Consider the following 18,239-nt stretch of genomic DNA (forward strand, 5'->3'; position numbering starts at 1 on the left):
GATTACTGTTTCTGTATTGTCAAGAGTCTATTGATATATTAAAGGTTCCCTGCTCACTACAAAATTTATCTGTACCAGTATCCTGGTTTTTAGAGACAAAATTGCACTGTGGGTGCTATTACTAAAGGAATCTATCTGAATTCAGATTTGTGACAGTCAGCCCTTTCTTTTCTGTATGTTTTCCCACACCAAAACAACAGAACTTGTTTTTATTCTGCAGCACTGAGCCCTAGAGCAGACCCAGAAGCATTTTTACGGGTGTAGTCTTCCTGCCCACATACCGATGAAAGCTATCCACCATTTTGAGGTGCACTCGCAGATCTTTCTTTGTCAGGTGGTCCAACATCCTCGCATCTACCAGGCATTCCATGAAATAACTTCGGTACTGAGGTAAACCCAGGCTGGGCAGCCATTCGTTACCTATCCATTCATGGTTCATATCACCATAAGCCAGGGTCTAAGAGAGGAAAAAACAGAGAGGGGGAACAGTTCTTGAGTTTGTTCAAGACTGCGTCAGAGACTGAAAACAAAATATGTCTCAAAGAAAAAAATTATGTTTAAAAAAAATTTATGTCTTAAAAAAATTAGTAATTCTGGTTTTGCTTTGTTTTAACACTGGAAGAGGGAACCACTGTGAGATATTTGTTATGGATAGCAGTTTTGCCTGTTGTATCTCGTTTTCTTATGTAAGTTTTAAGTTACACAATCATGTGTGTTTTGTAATCTTGCTTGCTTTCAATCAACTTTCTAGAGTATTTATGCCAGGCAAACCCTGAACTGTGAACTGGTAATACAAACACCAGGTAATCCACTTAGGCTTGTTTCTGTATGTGGGGAAAAGAATTTTATAAATAGTCTAATGACACTTCATAGAGACACACCTGAAGTCCTTTAGAGACTAAAAGTTAATTTCAGTTGTTTGGCACTCAGGCTTACATTTAAATGAGATATTTTCAGCTGTGAAAATTTTAAACCTAAATCCATCATATGTAGAGCTCAAGAAATTATTCGAGATAGGAGCAAACCAGGTTCCTCCTAGAAACTTCTACCCAGGCTTCATTGTTCAGCTAAAATTAGGAAGGGACTACATGAAAAAGCCATGCATATGGAGCTATTGTTGTGAGTTGCCCTATTAAAAAGAAAAATAGATTTTTACATCCCACTTTTGTTAATTATTTTGTATTACAAAACAGAACTGAGAACTAATAAATTGCAAGATTTACACTTCCTCAACAGGATCATGCTCAGGATCATTTTCAAGCCTAACTATCTCTTTGGTTTTGTTTTTAATTTCATAAACAAATTAATAATACAATTAAAGCCAGATGGATATATTATCTAAGAGGGAAAATATACTCCCCTTGCATCTCATTCTTGTGAGATTTTGAAAAGAAAAGGAATGTCATGAGTAAAGATAGCAAGATCATGTAAGTGTGCATATATTAGAGAGAAAAAGTTTAAAAATGTAGCTAATTGGCAGTTCTAAATAAATTATACAACAGTATTCGAGACTGATAAATTGGGTGTGACTTATACAATTATTCTAAAAAAACTTTTGGTGTAGTTTTAGAAAATTTAGCTCTCAAATTCATGGCACATTTAACTGTCCTATTCTGAAAAATGAGGAAAATGCATACTCTCTAAAACTCTTAACACGTTTTTAGATGGGAGATACAATATGTTCCTGGAATGTAGTAATTTCTTTTGTGAAAAATATTCATGACATATGTACCTATTTCTTCTTTACCTAAAAAACTCTCCAGAGAATATATTCTTTGAGAAGAACTCTAAAAGATGTAAATCATAGTTCAGTCTTTGAGATACTGTCGCAATAAATATTCCACTATGCATATCGATGCACCCAATTACATTATTATCAACTTTCAGTTTAAAAAAGTCACGTGAAAGATCATACCTGAGCCCAACTGCCTTCTTCAGACTCTTTCTGTATTATCAGCAGGAAGCAATTAGTAAAGCAGGTAAAAAGACAATAAAAGTTCGTTATAAAAAGATGTGATTTTCATATGCATGTTAATGAAAATGTAAACATACACATAAAGTGCACATATAAAATAACTCTGGTCAGTGGCAATGTCCTGGGCTAAACTACCTGGAAAATTTTAAGACCAAAACCATAAAATGTAGCTGAGTTTTCAAGATTAAAAATCATTATATCTTGGTGAAATTTTACAGCATTACTTAAACACTCTTCACAGTTTCAAAATTAAAACACAAGCATTTACCTAAAAATTTGGGCATTAGTTACATAACATTTTTAATGAAAAAAATATATTTTTCTGGCTTGTCAGTTAAACAGGATCAACACTACTTCTTGTCAATTCAGTGCTGTTACATTTGCATTTATCTTTACCAGCAATAATAAAACTGGAATGAGCTCAGTTAAAAAAAAATAAATTGTGAGAATTGGCTTCCTTACTGCTGATGAGAAAACTTTAAATACTATAAGAAGCATAAACGTTGAAGAAATAATTCCTTACTGCATTAAAATTTAGCTCCAGAACCTCTCCCACCATTTATGGATTTGGCTGAATATAAAGTTTGCCAAACTGAAGACTGTTTTTTTTTCAGAGATCTCTATGGAACATTTCACCATGTTTCACAAGCACATTTGTGGAGTTATGATATAATGTTAACAACCAAAACCTAAAATAACATTAAAAAAAAAAGGTCTTACTTTAGTGTTAAGGGAGAGATTTGACAAAAATCAATAAATAAATTACACTCTCCATGCACCTGAAATCAAAGATCATTAATATCCAAGCATGGACATGAAAGACTCAACATTAATGAAAAAATGGAGTTGTTTAATGCCCCATTCACAAGCCTTTTCTTATTTCTTTCTATGTCAGCAAATACAAAACACCATTTAGAAGAAGAGGGAGTAGATTACAGGGGAAATGTTGCACCTGTAACTGTGACAATTTCATTTCATTAAATGAGGTTTGACAGTGGCACTGAAACTATTATATACTCTAAAAGTCCAATACTGGTTTTAGGGTCACACAATTTTTGTGATGGCAATACAATACCATTTGTAAGTTCTTTTGCTGAAAGATTCTGTAACGGTTCTTTGAATTCAATTTCATTACTCCCTGCAACTTTTTAATGGCATGCTTTGGGATGCATCCTACAGAAGATATGGCACCTGTGTTAAAGCAGGAACAGCCCTATCCTCTTTTGAGCACTGAAACCATTTGAAGTGGAAGGACTAACCGTTTTAGCTGGAGCAGCAAGATTTTCCATTTCTTCATGGGTCACCCAGACATTGCCTGAGGGCTACAGACAAGGCCCGCAGGAGGGCAGGTGGGATCCACATTAGGTAAGCAGTGGTAAAGAAGAAAGGCAGCACCACTGTAAGTTAACAGCGCATCACCATCAGCACAAGCACGTTCTTGCCGCTACCGAGCTGCAACTAGAGACAACTTTAGACAACTTGGTTTGTATCTTTCATTAGCGGCTTCTGAACAGATGTGATGGAGTATTACAACTAGAACTGATGCATGAAATCTGGCAGAGCACTGCCACAAAGGAAAGAATAATCATTAAAGCTGCATCTCATAAACAACTGGCAAATGCAACCTTTATGTCACAGCTCTGTGCGCAGGTAAGCTTCAGCTCCCAAAGATGTTCCAGCCTAAATATTCTGCACAAGTCACATGCTCATATTGTAATCTACATAATGAATACTTCTACCATGTTTCTGTAAATCAAAATGTCAAGATAATTAAATTATAAAGCTATTTGTCCTCATCCTATTGTTTTTCATCAAATGATTACTAGGACAATAAGGAGAGTCAGGGAGGGAGCATGGATGTGTGCTATATTTTCTGGAGACCTGAGATAAATTAACTCCTTTCCTGAGAAAGAGGGGAAGCAGAAAGACTGGAGGCTCAGAAATGCACGTTCCAGGGCAGGGCAGCTTTGTGTGCACATAGCTACTCAGGCAGAATTAAAAAAAACAAGGCAAAAGTATTCCCAATGTTTTTAGCTTGAACATAATATTTTCTCACTTCATAAGTGCTTTATCCTTTGAAATATCCTCTTATGCTTTTAAAATAAATTTTTTTTGTGTAGTAATTCAAGCATCATATTGAATCTTTACTGCTTTACTTTGGTAAAATAAACTACAGTTCATAATATTACCATGGTAATGACACACAAAACTGTTTTCAGGGAAGAAAGTATCAGACAGTGAACTACAATATTTAAAGAGCATGAGCAACATGAAGATAAAAGGGCAGTCAATAGCAATATTAGTGCTGTTGCCCTGTTGCTTATGTAGCTCACAAAGATATCTAAATTCTGATTTCCACCAAAAAATTCTCCACAAATCCAATGAAAACAACATATTACAAAATATAAATATTAATAAAATAATCATTATTATTGCTTTTCTAGTAGAAATCTGAGTTACACCACTTGAGTAGTAGTCTGTCCTTCACTTCTATGCCATGTTTGCCATCTGATCAAGTCTCTTTTTTATTAGTCTCCATTGCTTCTTGCATCTCCATTACCATTGGCATTTCTCAGCATTAAAAACTTCCCTTTTGTTATCTTGTTTCTATTTGTCGTCATCAGTTTAGCCTATTTTTCCTGTTTTTTATATATATATATCACATCCATCCCCAGATCTATTTCCCTGCTCTTTTCAGTTTTGTTTCTCTGTGTATCTTCACTTGCTTCCCTCCTTTCTGCCACCACTTTCTCTTCCTTCCTCGCTGACTGCACAGGCTTCACTTCCACTTTCCAGGCTACCCCCTCACACTTCTAATCACTGCTTCTCTTAAAAGCATGAAGAATCTAAAGCCAGCTGATTTGTATTAGATAACACTTGAAAGGGTGCAAAAAGGGGAAATGGGAAAAAGACTCAAAAGAGTTGTGTTCCTACGTAACATCTCCAACACCTGCCTCCCCTCCACCCCAAAAAAAGAAATAAAGAAAGAGAACAAACAAACAAAAAAGAGAAACACAATCTGATTAGGCTGGTACAGATGATTTGAAGGAAGAGAAAGGCAAAAATAAAGGCAAAATTACAAATAAGATGCTCGATACCAATTTGGATAACATCAAGGATAATCAAAATAATGACTTAAAAAAATAAGAATATCTGATAAAAGAAAAACATCTGCAATCAACAATCAAGGAAGTGATGAACAGGTCGTTCTGAGTCTTTATTAGACAGTTTTCACTGATTGTGAAGTGTGTGTTGTCATAGAGCCACTCTGGTACTATAAAAGTTTTTCTGCAGACTCCTGTAGGGTAAAGTGAGAAGAAAAAGTTAGCTGAACAGAACTCACTGTTCTGGATGTTGGAGGTGCTGATGGACTTGTCAATGATACCATCTCCTGGATTGCTAATCGGAGTTTTAGGCGATGGAGAGGATTGCTGATTCCAATTTCTCTTTGAATCTCAGTGTCAGACAAAGCAGACATGATAGCTCCACTCTTCACGTTGGCACGGCAGGCAGCGACATACCAGGCTGGCATCCCTAGCCAGAGCTGCCAAGAGAAAGGCATTTCATCCAAAGCACTGCTTCATCTCTCAAATGAAATTACAGTCATAGAATATCCTGAGCTGGAAGGGACCCACTGGCACAATCAAGTCCAACTCTTGGCTCTGCACAGAACAGGCTCAAGGGTCACATCACGTGCCAAGAGCGTTGTCCAAAAGCTTCTTAAACTATCAGACTTGGTGTCAGGACCACTAATAACCAATTAATTAATGACCAGTAATAATTAATTTGTCAAGACACCTATCAGTCTGAATAAGCATGGTAACACACACAAATAAGTATGAATGTCATAGTCTTTATTAAAACAAAATTTTTTCAGGACCTTTGAAATTGCCATGATTTCCTGTGAATTCTTTCTGCTTTTACTGTAATCAGAACTTTAAAGCAAGGCATGCTTTGAATTATTTTTAGAGCTACCTCCATCCCCTGGGCTGCTCCTTTCCCAGGTTTTAATGACCAAGTACTGGCACAAGTCAGTGTTACAGCCTATCTGATAATCTTATGTACAGAAAATCATCTCGGAGGAATTAGGTAATTTTTTCACTGTTGTACTAAAATGGTTTTCTCTTTTTTAACATGGGGAACTCAAGGGGCACAATCTTACATTTCTCAGTTTATATCTTCTGAGTAGAAATTAACCAAGCCCAGTTCAAATAATCAACCTATCGGGGCAGACTTTCCAGAAAATTTGGGAACAGTCTGGTATGGTGTCACATCCCAGCTAGGAATACTGGTTGGAAGGTGCAGCAAAATGTAAACACAACTCCATCACCTATGGATTTAAAAGATAAATATTTATATGCTTTTACTCCACTTATGTTAGTCTTACTAGCCTAGGCCAGGAACAGCCCCTTTCATCACTTGTTCTTTCCTTGTAAGAGGACCTACTGAGTGTGAATTATTCTTGTTTTTCTCAGCGTTATTATTTTAGGCTGCCTCATTAATATGACTGTCAGTATCTACAGCTCTTTTTCCCCAGGGAGGTAATTTCATATCATACATGTGAGGTTTTTAATCATGGTGTGAAGTATATTAGGCTTAGCAAAGCCTGGGAGAAGAACATAAGCAGTGAATGCCATAATCACTGAGATTTTAGAGATAACATAATGGAAAACAAATGCACCTTGCTAGGTGCATCTCAAATAGGCCATCAGAATTAGCTGATTCCATTGGTTGTCTTTTTGTTTTTTCTCTTAGTAAAGTCTTACTAAAAGAGGACACAAAGTCAAGGAAATTAGGAAATTCAACAAAAAATCTGGAAAGCAGTGATGAATTGAAAGGATTTTCATTTCATTTGACACAGTAGGTGGAAGAAGTGTGTGGTTCTTAAGAGGTTTATTCTTCATCTGGGAAATATTTCCATAAAAGACAGCTGTTAGATCACTTTTATGTCACAGGGAAAACAGACTTGACTGTCAAGTTGCAGAAGGTTCTGTCAGGCTTTGAGTCCTGAAGTATCACAGAGGTTGAGAAATGGCTGCATTGTTTGAGTAAATCCTTCCAACTGATGGGATTAGACACTACCATCCATCCAATGCTAGACTGAACATAAAAACATGATCTTATTCCAACAAACTGTTACAAAATACAAATTTTCATGAAAGAAAAAAACCCAAAAAACAAAAATAAAAAACTATGTAGATAACACCCAGCTGCACTTATATGGCCATGAGAAAACCATGCATAACTTTAAAATGCATTTCATCACCTCATTTATTTTAATATTAATTTTTTTCCCGCATGCACTTGGAAAGCAGAAAAGCATAAACACTGGGAATTATTCACCCTGCTGAAATATATTAAACTTTGCTGCTCATTAGGTAAATTTTTTAACAAAATAAGTAAATTCTTTAACAAAATAGCTATCTAGCAGAAAATTGTTAGCTGAAGAGTCTCTAAAAAGAGAACACAGAAATCATTCTAGACAGAGATCTCAGATATCGAGAGCAATATACTTTTCCAGAATTAAGAAAACACAAAATTCTTAAAATATTTCTCAACTATGTCTGTGCTACATACAAACATCAAGAATAAATGCTAAGGCTGAAAAGCCCTATAAAGTTTGAAAAATTCACAATATACTTCCAAATTGTGAGTCTTTTTCTCCTTTAATATTTACTTTAGCTGAAGTGACACATATTTTTCTCTAGGAGAGTATGAAATGCACTGATGCTCACTGAATAAACACACTACTCCTATCCTCATATATTTTTGTCATCAGTATTCAGTCTGCACTGACTACTGTGACATAAACTTCCTTTTGAGCTCTCCTGTGCTACTCTCATATTTCCCAAGAACTTCACAGATCCCGCTTTCTCTTTACAGCCCTTCTCTTAGGCAGTGGGAAGCATATCCTATTTTTCTGAAAAGAATCAAGGGGAAAAAAAGTAGGGCTTAACTTGTCAAAAACTACTTGAAAGTGCAGATCTCCTTGAAAGACGAGGGTATTGGTATGCAGAAATTACAGACTTTTGTATGTTCATGTCTCCAGCAAATCAGCCTTTACTGTAATACTAAATATTTATGACTCATATAAATCTGGTAAAAGCAAAGTAGTGATCAAATTAAGGATTGTTCCATATTAACAGAGATTTTTTTGGGAATGAGGATATAATCCTATTTTCCAAGGTCATATACAAATGCTTGTATTGACTTTCTGCAGTTTTCATTTTGTATTTTTCATTGGGTACCTTCAGCAATTCCAATTTGAAGCAGAAATTTTGGGGACATTAGCTGCTTTCCTTTCTCATCTTTCATTTATTCACTAGCATATTTCTGTCTAAGGTTTGGAGAAGGATCTCTTTTTTCTTTTGAAGGGGAAAACATTACAAGGTCTAACTGATGATCAATGGATGATAGCTAGAGCAGGCAGAAGAAAAGTTGTTAATAGGTAGAGATGCTTGGTATAGTAAGGATTAGACTTGTTCTTTGAGCCAACAAAGAGTTTGTATCTGCACTGAAGTGTTACAGCCTTGCCATGTAAAAGTGACTGTGGATTTATATAAGAACACTCTTACTTTCTGCTTTCTTCTCCCCTTAGCATCTGTGTATGGTTTTTTTCAGTAGCTCCTTCAGCTAAAATACTCATTGATTACTTTGTCAAAATTGATGACAGCTCTGCTGAATGTTTTTTCTTCTTGATTTCCAAAACCCATTTGTTTAGGTCCTCCAAAAAAAAAACAGCTCTCTGCACATGGGAGTTCAGATATGAAAGCACTGCCTGTCAAATCAGAGAGATTTCAACCTGGATCTCCTACACTGCAGGTGAAAATGGTGAGGGGAACTCTTTTTTTTCCCCTTATGTTTTTAAAATGCAGAAAGCTACAAATTCTTCACATTTATTTAAATTTAGCACACCATTCTACATAAAATGTCTGTGGAGCTCCTAGACATTTAGAGGCTGAGTAATTCAAAGATTGAAAAAATTTAGTATTCAAACAAACACATTTCTGGTCCTCATCCTGCTGTGTAAATCTCTTTCTTTTTTCAGCTCTAGTCTCTAATTTACACCATCCAGTGTCAAAGCCCACGTAGTGCTGATGGCACAGTACACAGGGGGACAGGAAGAGGCTGTAACATTCTCTTTTAGGATTTGTAAGGACAAGCACACAGAAGCAGTCTACAAATGTGACTCACATTTTCGAGCTATGGCCAACACTTACCTCCAGCCAGGCAACCACTGTTGGTCCATCCCACTGTGCAAAAGGCAAACCTTTCCTCCGAGCCTCTTCCAGAAGTTCATGTCTAAAAATGGATCAAGTGGTAAATATGTGGAGTTATGTGTTGGGACAGAGAGATGCAACTCAGCCTTTTTGTGAAGGGTAATAACAATGAAGCACAATGACAGGCATAGAAAAAGCACAAAACACACCAGTTAACAATACAGTTCTTTCTCCTGTTGAATGTACTCTCAACCTATTCCCAATTCTTCATTTTTTCTGACATCCACTGAAACATCTAACATACAAAAGGCGAGGTTTCTGTCTCTTCTTTAGCCAAAGCAATAAAAAAATTGGTATACCCTATAATAAAGGGGTGTCAAAACAGACACTGGTGAAGAGAAAACTGAGGGACTCCAGTGACTAACTTAGCTCTGATCTGGTAATGACTCAGTAAGGCCCAGACCTGGCAGCTTCTAGACAAGAACTATGCATGGATGCAATGCATAGGGTCTGAGAGGTGTTTGTGTTTGAAACACTAAGCCAGCTGTACCAGCTATGCACAGCACTAGGGTCTGTGCAGTATAGCTATTCTGTACCTTAAATGTGCCATCTCTGGCTATTTAAGAGTTGATTGTATCTTTGGTAGTTCCATGTTTGGATAATTTTAATTATTGATTATATATAAAAGAATTCTATATGGTTTACTATATTTACTTTATTTATAATGTAAATTTCTATAATTATAGAATTTGTGTGATTTCTCAACTTTATGTATATATACATAGATATCTCTCTATTGAGTTGATCAAATATCAATCCAGCTCCCATATCTGCAGTTTTTCTGGACTAAAACTGGTGTATATGTAAAACATCATTCTCAAAGCTTAATTGATACTTTTAATATGGCTGCATTAAATACTTGGTATAGTAATGTATAAACTAGTCAGCTAGACTACCAGGAAAATGCTCTATATTAAAAACATTCAGCTATTTCACTAAATATTTCCACTATTGTGATGGTGTAGAAAAAGCAGTCCTTCAAATGTCTTTTTTTTCTGGAATTTAACAACATGTTTTCAGCTGCCTCCCACTGAGCAAAATACAAAAGAATGCTCTCTGCAACAAGCTGTAGTGAAAAACAAATTAGACAAGACTATGCTAATGTAGTATTAAAACTTGCTTACATTCCCAAATAACAAAAAAATCTTGGAATTATGGCTTCAATTTTTTCTGTCCTCTATTACTACAGCCTTTGTGATTCAGTTATCCCTTGACAATTCGTCACCGCCTCAGCAGCCTTTCAAATATATGTACTATAAAATCACAGCAGATAAAAGCAATGGAGTGATCTTACTTGTAAGGAGTAGTCATCTGGGGATTTTTGCATTGCCAAGGGGCCACACTGAGAGAATTTGGCTTCAGCAGAAAATGGAACTCAAATAAGAGATTGTGCATACAGGTTTAAATCCCTGCCTCTGAATATTTATAGGAAGCAAGCTGCTTTATTTTTCTGAGTTTATTACAAATACTTGACAGCATTACTGAAATTGATACAGCTTCTCCTCCCACACAGCCTTTGCAGCAGACCTTTCCTTTGTCACTCAGATATCCCAAGCCACTGTGGAGCTGCCCTTGATTTCTGTGAAAGCATAACCCTCAGTAAAACAGGAAGTTGCTCTCTGGGTACACGAACACCCTGTTACCTTCAGCAGCTGATGGGGATGCAGGAATGCCATATTCCCAGGGAGGTAAGTTGTGAATGCCTATGCAAGGTATTCACCTGCCTTCTTAGGAGGGTAGAATTAAGGCATGGCTGGACTTGGCAACATCCCAGCTACCTGTGAATGAGGTATTTAGGTTGCAGCCTTCCCTCAAAGTTGGTTCTACAGGTGCTACAGCAGTGCTGTACCTCCCTCAGATGCTACAACAGGGCTGCAGGACTCCTGTGCTATGGGGTCTGAGAGCTGGCATGGCCATCCTTAGGGAGACACAAGCTTTCAGGAATGCCCCTGCCTCACCTGGCCACTTTTGGTGTCCCATGGCAGAGCATGGCCTGCACAAAACCCTGTACATCCAGCCCAAGCCCGGGGAGCAGCCCCTTCTGCAGCTGGGAGCCCATCCCTGGAGGAGCCTGATCCCAGAGTTTCCTTTAACTGAGCTATTCTCTTCAGTTATCCAAGCTGGAAGAGCAGGGCTTGTTAATGTATTAAGTAGTAAAGGAGATCATGGCTTTGAGGGTCACTGGCCTTCCTTGCTTGTCTTGCTCTCCTGCTCCAAGCAGGAAAGCAGCAGTACCTGGACTGCCAGGTGGTGGGAAGGAAGTCTTGGCCTCTTGGATTGGTGTTAAACCTCTGCATGGCTTCAGGAACTGAGATGCCTGAAGAAGAGGCATTGGTACTTTAAGGTCTCACTTCCATGAAAAAATCAGTTCCTTTATACTGGAACTACAAAGCACATATTTCTAGGGAGTCTTCTGTACCAACATCTGTACCAGCCTGAGGCTTGGTGTGGAGGCTCACAGTCATTCCAGTGATTCTCAAACCAATACATTCTCCCAGAGTGGGAAAGCACTTCGGTGACCCAGAGGCAGTCTGGCTCACAGAGCTAAAGGAAAATAGAGCTGTGGTTACTGATTTAAGATTAAGAAAACGGGGACAGGCCAGAAATAAGATGCCATAAATACGTCTGTATGTATATATATATATATACACACACACATATATATATGTGTGTGTGTGCTATAGCCAAAGCTTTTCATTTGATAAACATTATCCAAATGTTCTTTGCATGTAGAAAGAAATTGCTCTGAATTGAAAATATTTTTAGCATAAAGATAAAAATCCTGTACACAGACATGCACATGAATTGTAGCCCTCATAAGGGTTGTGCCTCCCTCATTGATGCTGAAGGATAGTAAAAGGACTTTTATAATATTTTTTTGTCTTATAAAGAATTTAATGCTTAAAAACTTATAATTTCTTCCTCAAATAATTCTTATAAACAGCACTGCAATATTAAAGTTAATGGAAATTATAATTTACTTTTGGAATATTAGTCTTTGACTACTTCTTAATACAAACTAGGAGACCTGTGAAACCTGAACCTTTATAAGCCACAACTAAACTCAGAATTTCTATTTTTTGACTAAGAGATACATTCTTTAGTTGGCAGACAGTGAAAACTAATGAATGGCGTGGGGTTTTTTGGTCATATGAACAAGCACTATAGAAAAAAAAATCCACTCTTTCATAAAGTTAAAAGTATCATGTACGAAAAAAATATGCATTGTTTTGACGAATTGTGCAAATCACCAGAAAAATGAATCCAGTGACCTGCCTGTTTTGGAATAGAAAACAATATTTTAGAATGGACAGGACGTTGTCTACAGTTGTCCTTATGGGATAGTCCCTGGCTTCCTAAAAACAGAAGAACCCCAAGCAAAATACTGGTAACTGCAGTTCAGTTTTCCTTGCAAAAGCATACAATTGATCACAGGAGGAAGAAGGGACAAATACCCTAGAGCTGATCACTCCCTCTTCCCTTCATTACAAATACAGGGTTTGGGGGATCATGAGAAGCATTATACTAACAGTCTAATTTAGAAGGTTCTTTGCAGGAGAACTGGGGATTCTCCCCTCCTCAGACTTTGCCAGAAGAGAACTACACGTTACAAAGTGTCCATGTTGCACTGGCGAGGAGGAAGGGGATTAAAATGCAATTACTTCCATGCTTGCTTAGGTTTTTGGCAGCATATGAAAACAAGTTGATAAGGAAAAATTGACATTAATTAGGCATCACTAGAAATGACATTATTTTGCAGATAGGGGTTTAAACAACTTACTACCACTGGAATGAACTCCAAATTAAAGCCATATATTTAAAGATAACATTATTACTGCTGAAGAACAAAATCCTCTTCCCGGAGATATTATGGGAGTAACTGGAATATGCTATTTAAAATATATCATTACTCTGAGTCTGGTTTTGTAAAGTCTGGAAATTTCATGAACATCAACTGCTTAACATCAATCCAAAATTGGCAAATACTTTTTGTGTTTTAGGGAGTGCCACATAAAGTGGGCTGTTTTCACATTTTTGTCAAATGCATTGAAGTCACATAATGTCAAGTTGTGTTGTGAAGCTGTGTGTTGGAGAAGCAGCGTGTCCTCCCTAGCACTGACTTGTGATGTTTAGTCCTCCCCAAAATGACTTGCTGAGGACACTGTTAACACTGGGCCATTTGCCTCAGCACCACTTGTCCACGAGCCAGGTACAACAAACAACCCAGATCAACCTAAAAACCCCAGACCACAACTGTCTCATACTATGGGGACTTCTGAATGTTTCAATAATCCCTTGGACAGGAGAAGTACATGAAAGCAATAGGAAGGCAGAAAAAGTGAGTGAAATTATGTTACTGTCCTGCAAATCTACTTCATACGTATTCTCTCGTACCAGGGAAATTCTAGCTCTGTATCAGCAGTGTCATCAATTCATTGCATAGAGCCCAATGAACTTTATTAAAAACATTAATAATCTTTAAATAGAACTTGTGTAGGATGTTAAAGCTGTCTTGACTTAAAGTGTGGCATTCAATTTTCTTCATGAAGACAAGGCTGCCCCCCATGAAGCAAACACGCAAAGACAGCTTAGGATTTCCAACACACGTAAGGCAAACACTCTGTGCAATACACGACACCCAGACATTGTCCTGATGAAACATAAACAATACTTTAACACAGATCTTCATATTTCTTCAAGTAATAAGATTTACTCTGATATCTAATAGGGTTCATGTGAAAAGACCTCAGGGACATTATACAGCATAAAATATATAACATCTTTTATTTAAAACAAAATCATAAATGTGAGATAAATTGAAAGGAGTCACAGTGAAGTCAAGAGCCAGATCGTGTTTGTAAAACACCAGCAGAATTGATTTTAAAAATTTGGCTAGTGGGTAATTTAGATTGTGAAATGACCTTTAGTCACAGACATTTTCTCAAACACAAAACAGATTGAAGTTTTTACCTAGCAGGTCCTCTGACTGTGAACCGACATTATTATGGTTATTGTTACGACCAATATTAAAATGTTTCATTTACAACAAAGTACTGTACATGATAGGTTTCTAGAAGAGAACCAGACAGAAAAGACAGACCAAATGTATTGCATTTATCTGAGTAATCTTATGATTTCAAGGTAAGATTAAACACATCTGCCGCTTGAAATCTAACAAATATTCAAAGTCTGGAAAAAACAGGAGACAGGATTTCTAATGAATTAAACTGGAATTAGATTTTATCCTTTCTATTGTCATTTGCCAAATATTTAAGACATGCTAGAATCCTGTAACTCAGGACATTGCATGAAAAAATAAGAGTTGAATTTGTATAAGTTAATAATATCTAATAAAAATATCAAGTTACGTTTTATATATATGTATTTTCCACAAGACTATAAATGGATTTAAAGTAGGTAGTGGAGTGGGAGGTTGGGTAGAGACTCAAGAGTTCTTACTGCCACATAATGCAGATTTAATTTAATCTGAAAGGATCCAACTGAATTAAAGACTGCAATAATTAAAAACTAGGCCAGATCCAGTTTGAACCTTGACACATAAGTGATCTGGATTTTAAATTTATTTGAAACCTTCATTCTCCTTTCTGATATCAAATATCAGGTCAGACTGGAAACAGTGGACAAAATTCATTCTCCTATATTTTTCAAAAAGCTTTGTATTCAACTTTAAGGAGTTTTCAGAAAAAAAAATGACTAAAATACAGAAATAAAGGTCTAATAAACAGAATGTTTTTACATCTATAAAAAAAGGAAGTATGATTTCCAGTATTCCAGATTAAAGAATAGTGCTGTGGATAGTCCATGTAAGGTGTACATTTAAGTTGTATGCAAACTGAAGGGCAGGATTCTTTTTTTCTGAAGATATTTATTAGGCTAAGTGAAGCACATTCAGGAATGGATAAGACAAACACTGGCAAAAAGATCTTCAGAGGGCTAGTGTTAAAAACCAAATAAAACAGCTGTGAAATAGGCAGACTTGCATAATTCATAGTCTTGCAATCTCAGTGTCCCAGGCTGATCAAATGTTATCAAATCTGTTTTTGTAAAGCAATTTCATAATCACATATTAAAAATAATGTGGTTACCCTTGTTCAAAATTAAGTTTTGTACCCTTTCACTTACTGAAATTTCCTCTTTAAGTCTGCAAATTCTTGTTCAAGAAGAAATAACATTTCTATAATAGATCAAAGAAGTGATGAAGATTTTAAACTTGATATTGGCTTAATTACAAAAAACCAAAACAAACAAGAAAATGAACTGGTGAAAGAGAAAACAGTAAAATTATATGCACAAATAAAATATTTTTGCATATGTTTGCTTTGAAACAACGTAAGTGTTCAAACAGAAAGAAAATTTGTGTACTCTGTGAGTCTTTTGTGATTCAATTAAACAGAATTTATGCCTTAACAGCATTTGTTAAACTCACAATTTTCCCTCTGGCTTTAACTCTCGAATGTCTTTCTGATTCTGGACTTTAGACCTCCTGAAATGTGTTTATTAAAAAAAAAAAATTACAGAAGTTTTCTCCAAGTAGTTAACTCATTCTGTCAAGCACTTCAGGAACAAGTCCTGACCTAAATTTGTGTATGATTCAAGGTTTTCTGTTATTCTGAGTACTTTGAAAGTGTTTATTTTTTGCATGGATTTGGTTTCAGTTTTCTGAATGGATTCATTACATAAGATTCACAGAAAAACAAAAAAAGTAGGAATAAAACATAGAAAATAAACATGGTGCTGAAGATTAATATGTTCAGCAACCATGGCATTTTAACTTACCCAGATATGCTTTTCATGAGATGAAGAGAGATGAATGGAAAAAAAAAGCACATAAATGTTAATGAACATATAGTAGTCCATAAAAAAAAAAAAATAGTATGATAGATAAAATAATATCACCATTATAACTACAGAAATCTTTGTAACTGATCTTTCAATTCTTTGGAAGACTGAAGTGCTCTTGTGAGGAGCTGATGAAATTGTTAAAATGAGATTTTCATTAAACTCATGGTGGCTATTTATTAGGAACCACTCAGCACAGCACATCTTCCATCAACAATACATATTCATGCCAAATATCTGGAAACACAGCAAATGTGGAGTTTTCAAATCAAAGCTTTTTGCTCAGATTTGAATAATTTCATAAGGGTTTTTGTGTAACCCTAAAAATCTTGAAAATCCCAAACCTGTGTACTTAACCAAATTACCAGAGATACAGAGTAAAATAGAGTGGACTACATACCAAGGTTTACTTTTCTATGTGCACTTCAATAATATTTTAGCAAAATATCTCATAGTAATCAAAAATGACCTGGAATTGGTTGTAAAATTTTAATTTTACAGTTTTAATGTGAATGAGGTATGTTTTAATTTCAGCAGTCATACTAGCATTATATCAGTAGCAACACTGATTTGCCCTCTATTATTGCCAATACAGTAGGTACAGTATATGGAGGAGAAAGTAGGATTGCTGTAGTCATTGCTGATAACAAACTTTCTACATCATCCATTAATTGCCATCATAAAAAATAAAGTAATAGGCCTGAAAGAAACCCAGACACCTCAAAATATTACATTTCTATTGACAAATTATTTACAGAGATCTAGAAATGCTTGGTAGATAGAGTTGCAATAAACATGAGATGAAAAACCTTTGCTGTGTTTAATTAAGAAGAGGTTGCAGACATTTCAGTCAGTTCAGAAGGGCACTTTTTTTGAAGACTTCAATTTTGCTTTCATGTGTGCAAGATCAGCAAAACAGCTGGGAGAGAGGAGAGAAAGTGCAACACAGAAAAGTAGATGGAAACAAACGACAAATTTACACACAGGAAGTTTAAGACAGGAAGATTAAGGAAGGGAAGGACAACAAAGGCATGTAATATAAGTAATGTACTAGGGAGCTATTAAAAAAATTACCAAATCTATCAAAAAAATTACCAAATGAAAGTAGCACTAGAATTGAATATGCATTCATGATTCACTCTCATTTTCTACCGAGCTAATTGTAAAGACTGACGTGATCACCCTTGCTGAAAAAGCTTTTAATTTTGAGCCTTCTGCAGTATATTGAAGCACAACTGCTGTTTGTTACGTTTTCCACTGAGTACTCCTTTGGCTATGCTAGAGAGAAACAGAGGGACTGATTGGAATGCAAGTAATTTTCTTGTAGTTTTAATGAGCTGGCAGTTTGCAGTCACTTAGGGACAATTTACGGGACCTGAAGGCCATGATGGGAGTAGACAGGAGTAGAAGGTGAAAGGACTTGTCACTTCCTGAGCATCTTGTTGGAAAATAATAAAATACAGCAGGAAAAATGGACTTTTAATGTTAGGTTTTACCCTTAGGATATTTTTATGTTTTGGGTTTTTTTGTAAATTTTGTCATAAAACAACAAATTTATCACATTTTCCTTAGACACATATGAATATAAAAGTTGTGTTGAATATTTTATTCTGTTGTGTTTTCTTCCTTTAAATCCTAATTCTACAGTTAATCTGATAGAATGCTTACATCTGGTGGAAAGACTTGTTTAGAAAGCCAGCTGTATGCACCAGGGTATAAGCTTATATTTATCCAGAAGTTCCAAATTGCAATGGATAGACTTATACATGAAGATAAGATAGGGACTAGAGCCTTGGGGGTTTATGTTTGATTAAAAAGTTGCAATTTTCTGATACAAATATTCTTATCTTTTATGAGGAAGGGAATTAAAAAAACTTGGCAAAGGATAAAAATACTATTTTAGGAAAAGTATTATTAAAAAAAAATATTTTTAAAATACGAGTTAGATATAGAAAAAATATTTTGTATCATCTTTCCATCATCAGAATAATCTAAGTAAAGTTTAATAATCCTCAGCAAAATAAATACCCATTTATCTTTACATTTGTAATGCTAAAAAGGCTCCAAGTATTAATGTAAGAACAAGGCACATTTTTAATATTGCTAAAGCTTTGACTGACTAA

The 18,239-nt window shown here is 35.8% G+C and overlaps 1 protein-coding gene across 3 annotated transcripts in view; it reads right to left on the bottom strand.

The window, feature by feature from the left end:
• PPFIA2 (PTPRF interacting protein alpha 2) overlaps positions 1–18,239 on the bottom strand; it is a 113,017-nt gene that overhangs the window by 9,964 nt on the left and 84,814 nt on the right. For all 3 annotated transcript variants that reach the window (XM_050988013.1, XM_050988015.1, XM_050988014.1), the window contains exons 19-23: positions 9,196–9,277; positions 5,319–5,519; positions 3,235–3,297; positions 1,916–1,945; positions 282–457 (exon numbers count right to left, since the gene is read on the bottom strand). In XM_050988013.1, the coding sequence (XP_050843970.1) occupies positions 282–457; positions 1,916–1,945; positions 3,235–3,297; positions 5,319–5,519; positions 9,196–9,277 (552 nt within the window). The remainder of the gene's footprint in view (positions 1–281; positions 458–1,915; positions 1,946–3,234; positions 3,298–5,318; positions 5,520–9,195; positions 9,278–18,239) is intronic.

Source organism: Serinus canaria, chromosome 1A (genome assembly GCF_022539315.1).
Source record: "Serinus canaria isolate serCan28SL12 chromosome 1A, serCan2020, whole genome shotgun sequence".
NCBI classification, from domain to species: Eukaryota; Metazoa; Chordata; class Aves; order Passeriformes; family Fringillidae; genus Serinus; species Serinus canaria.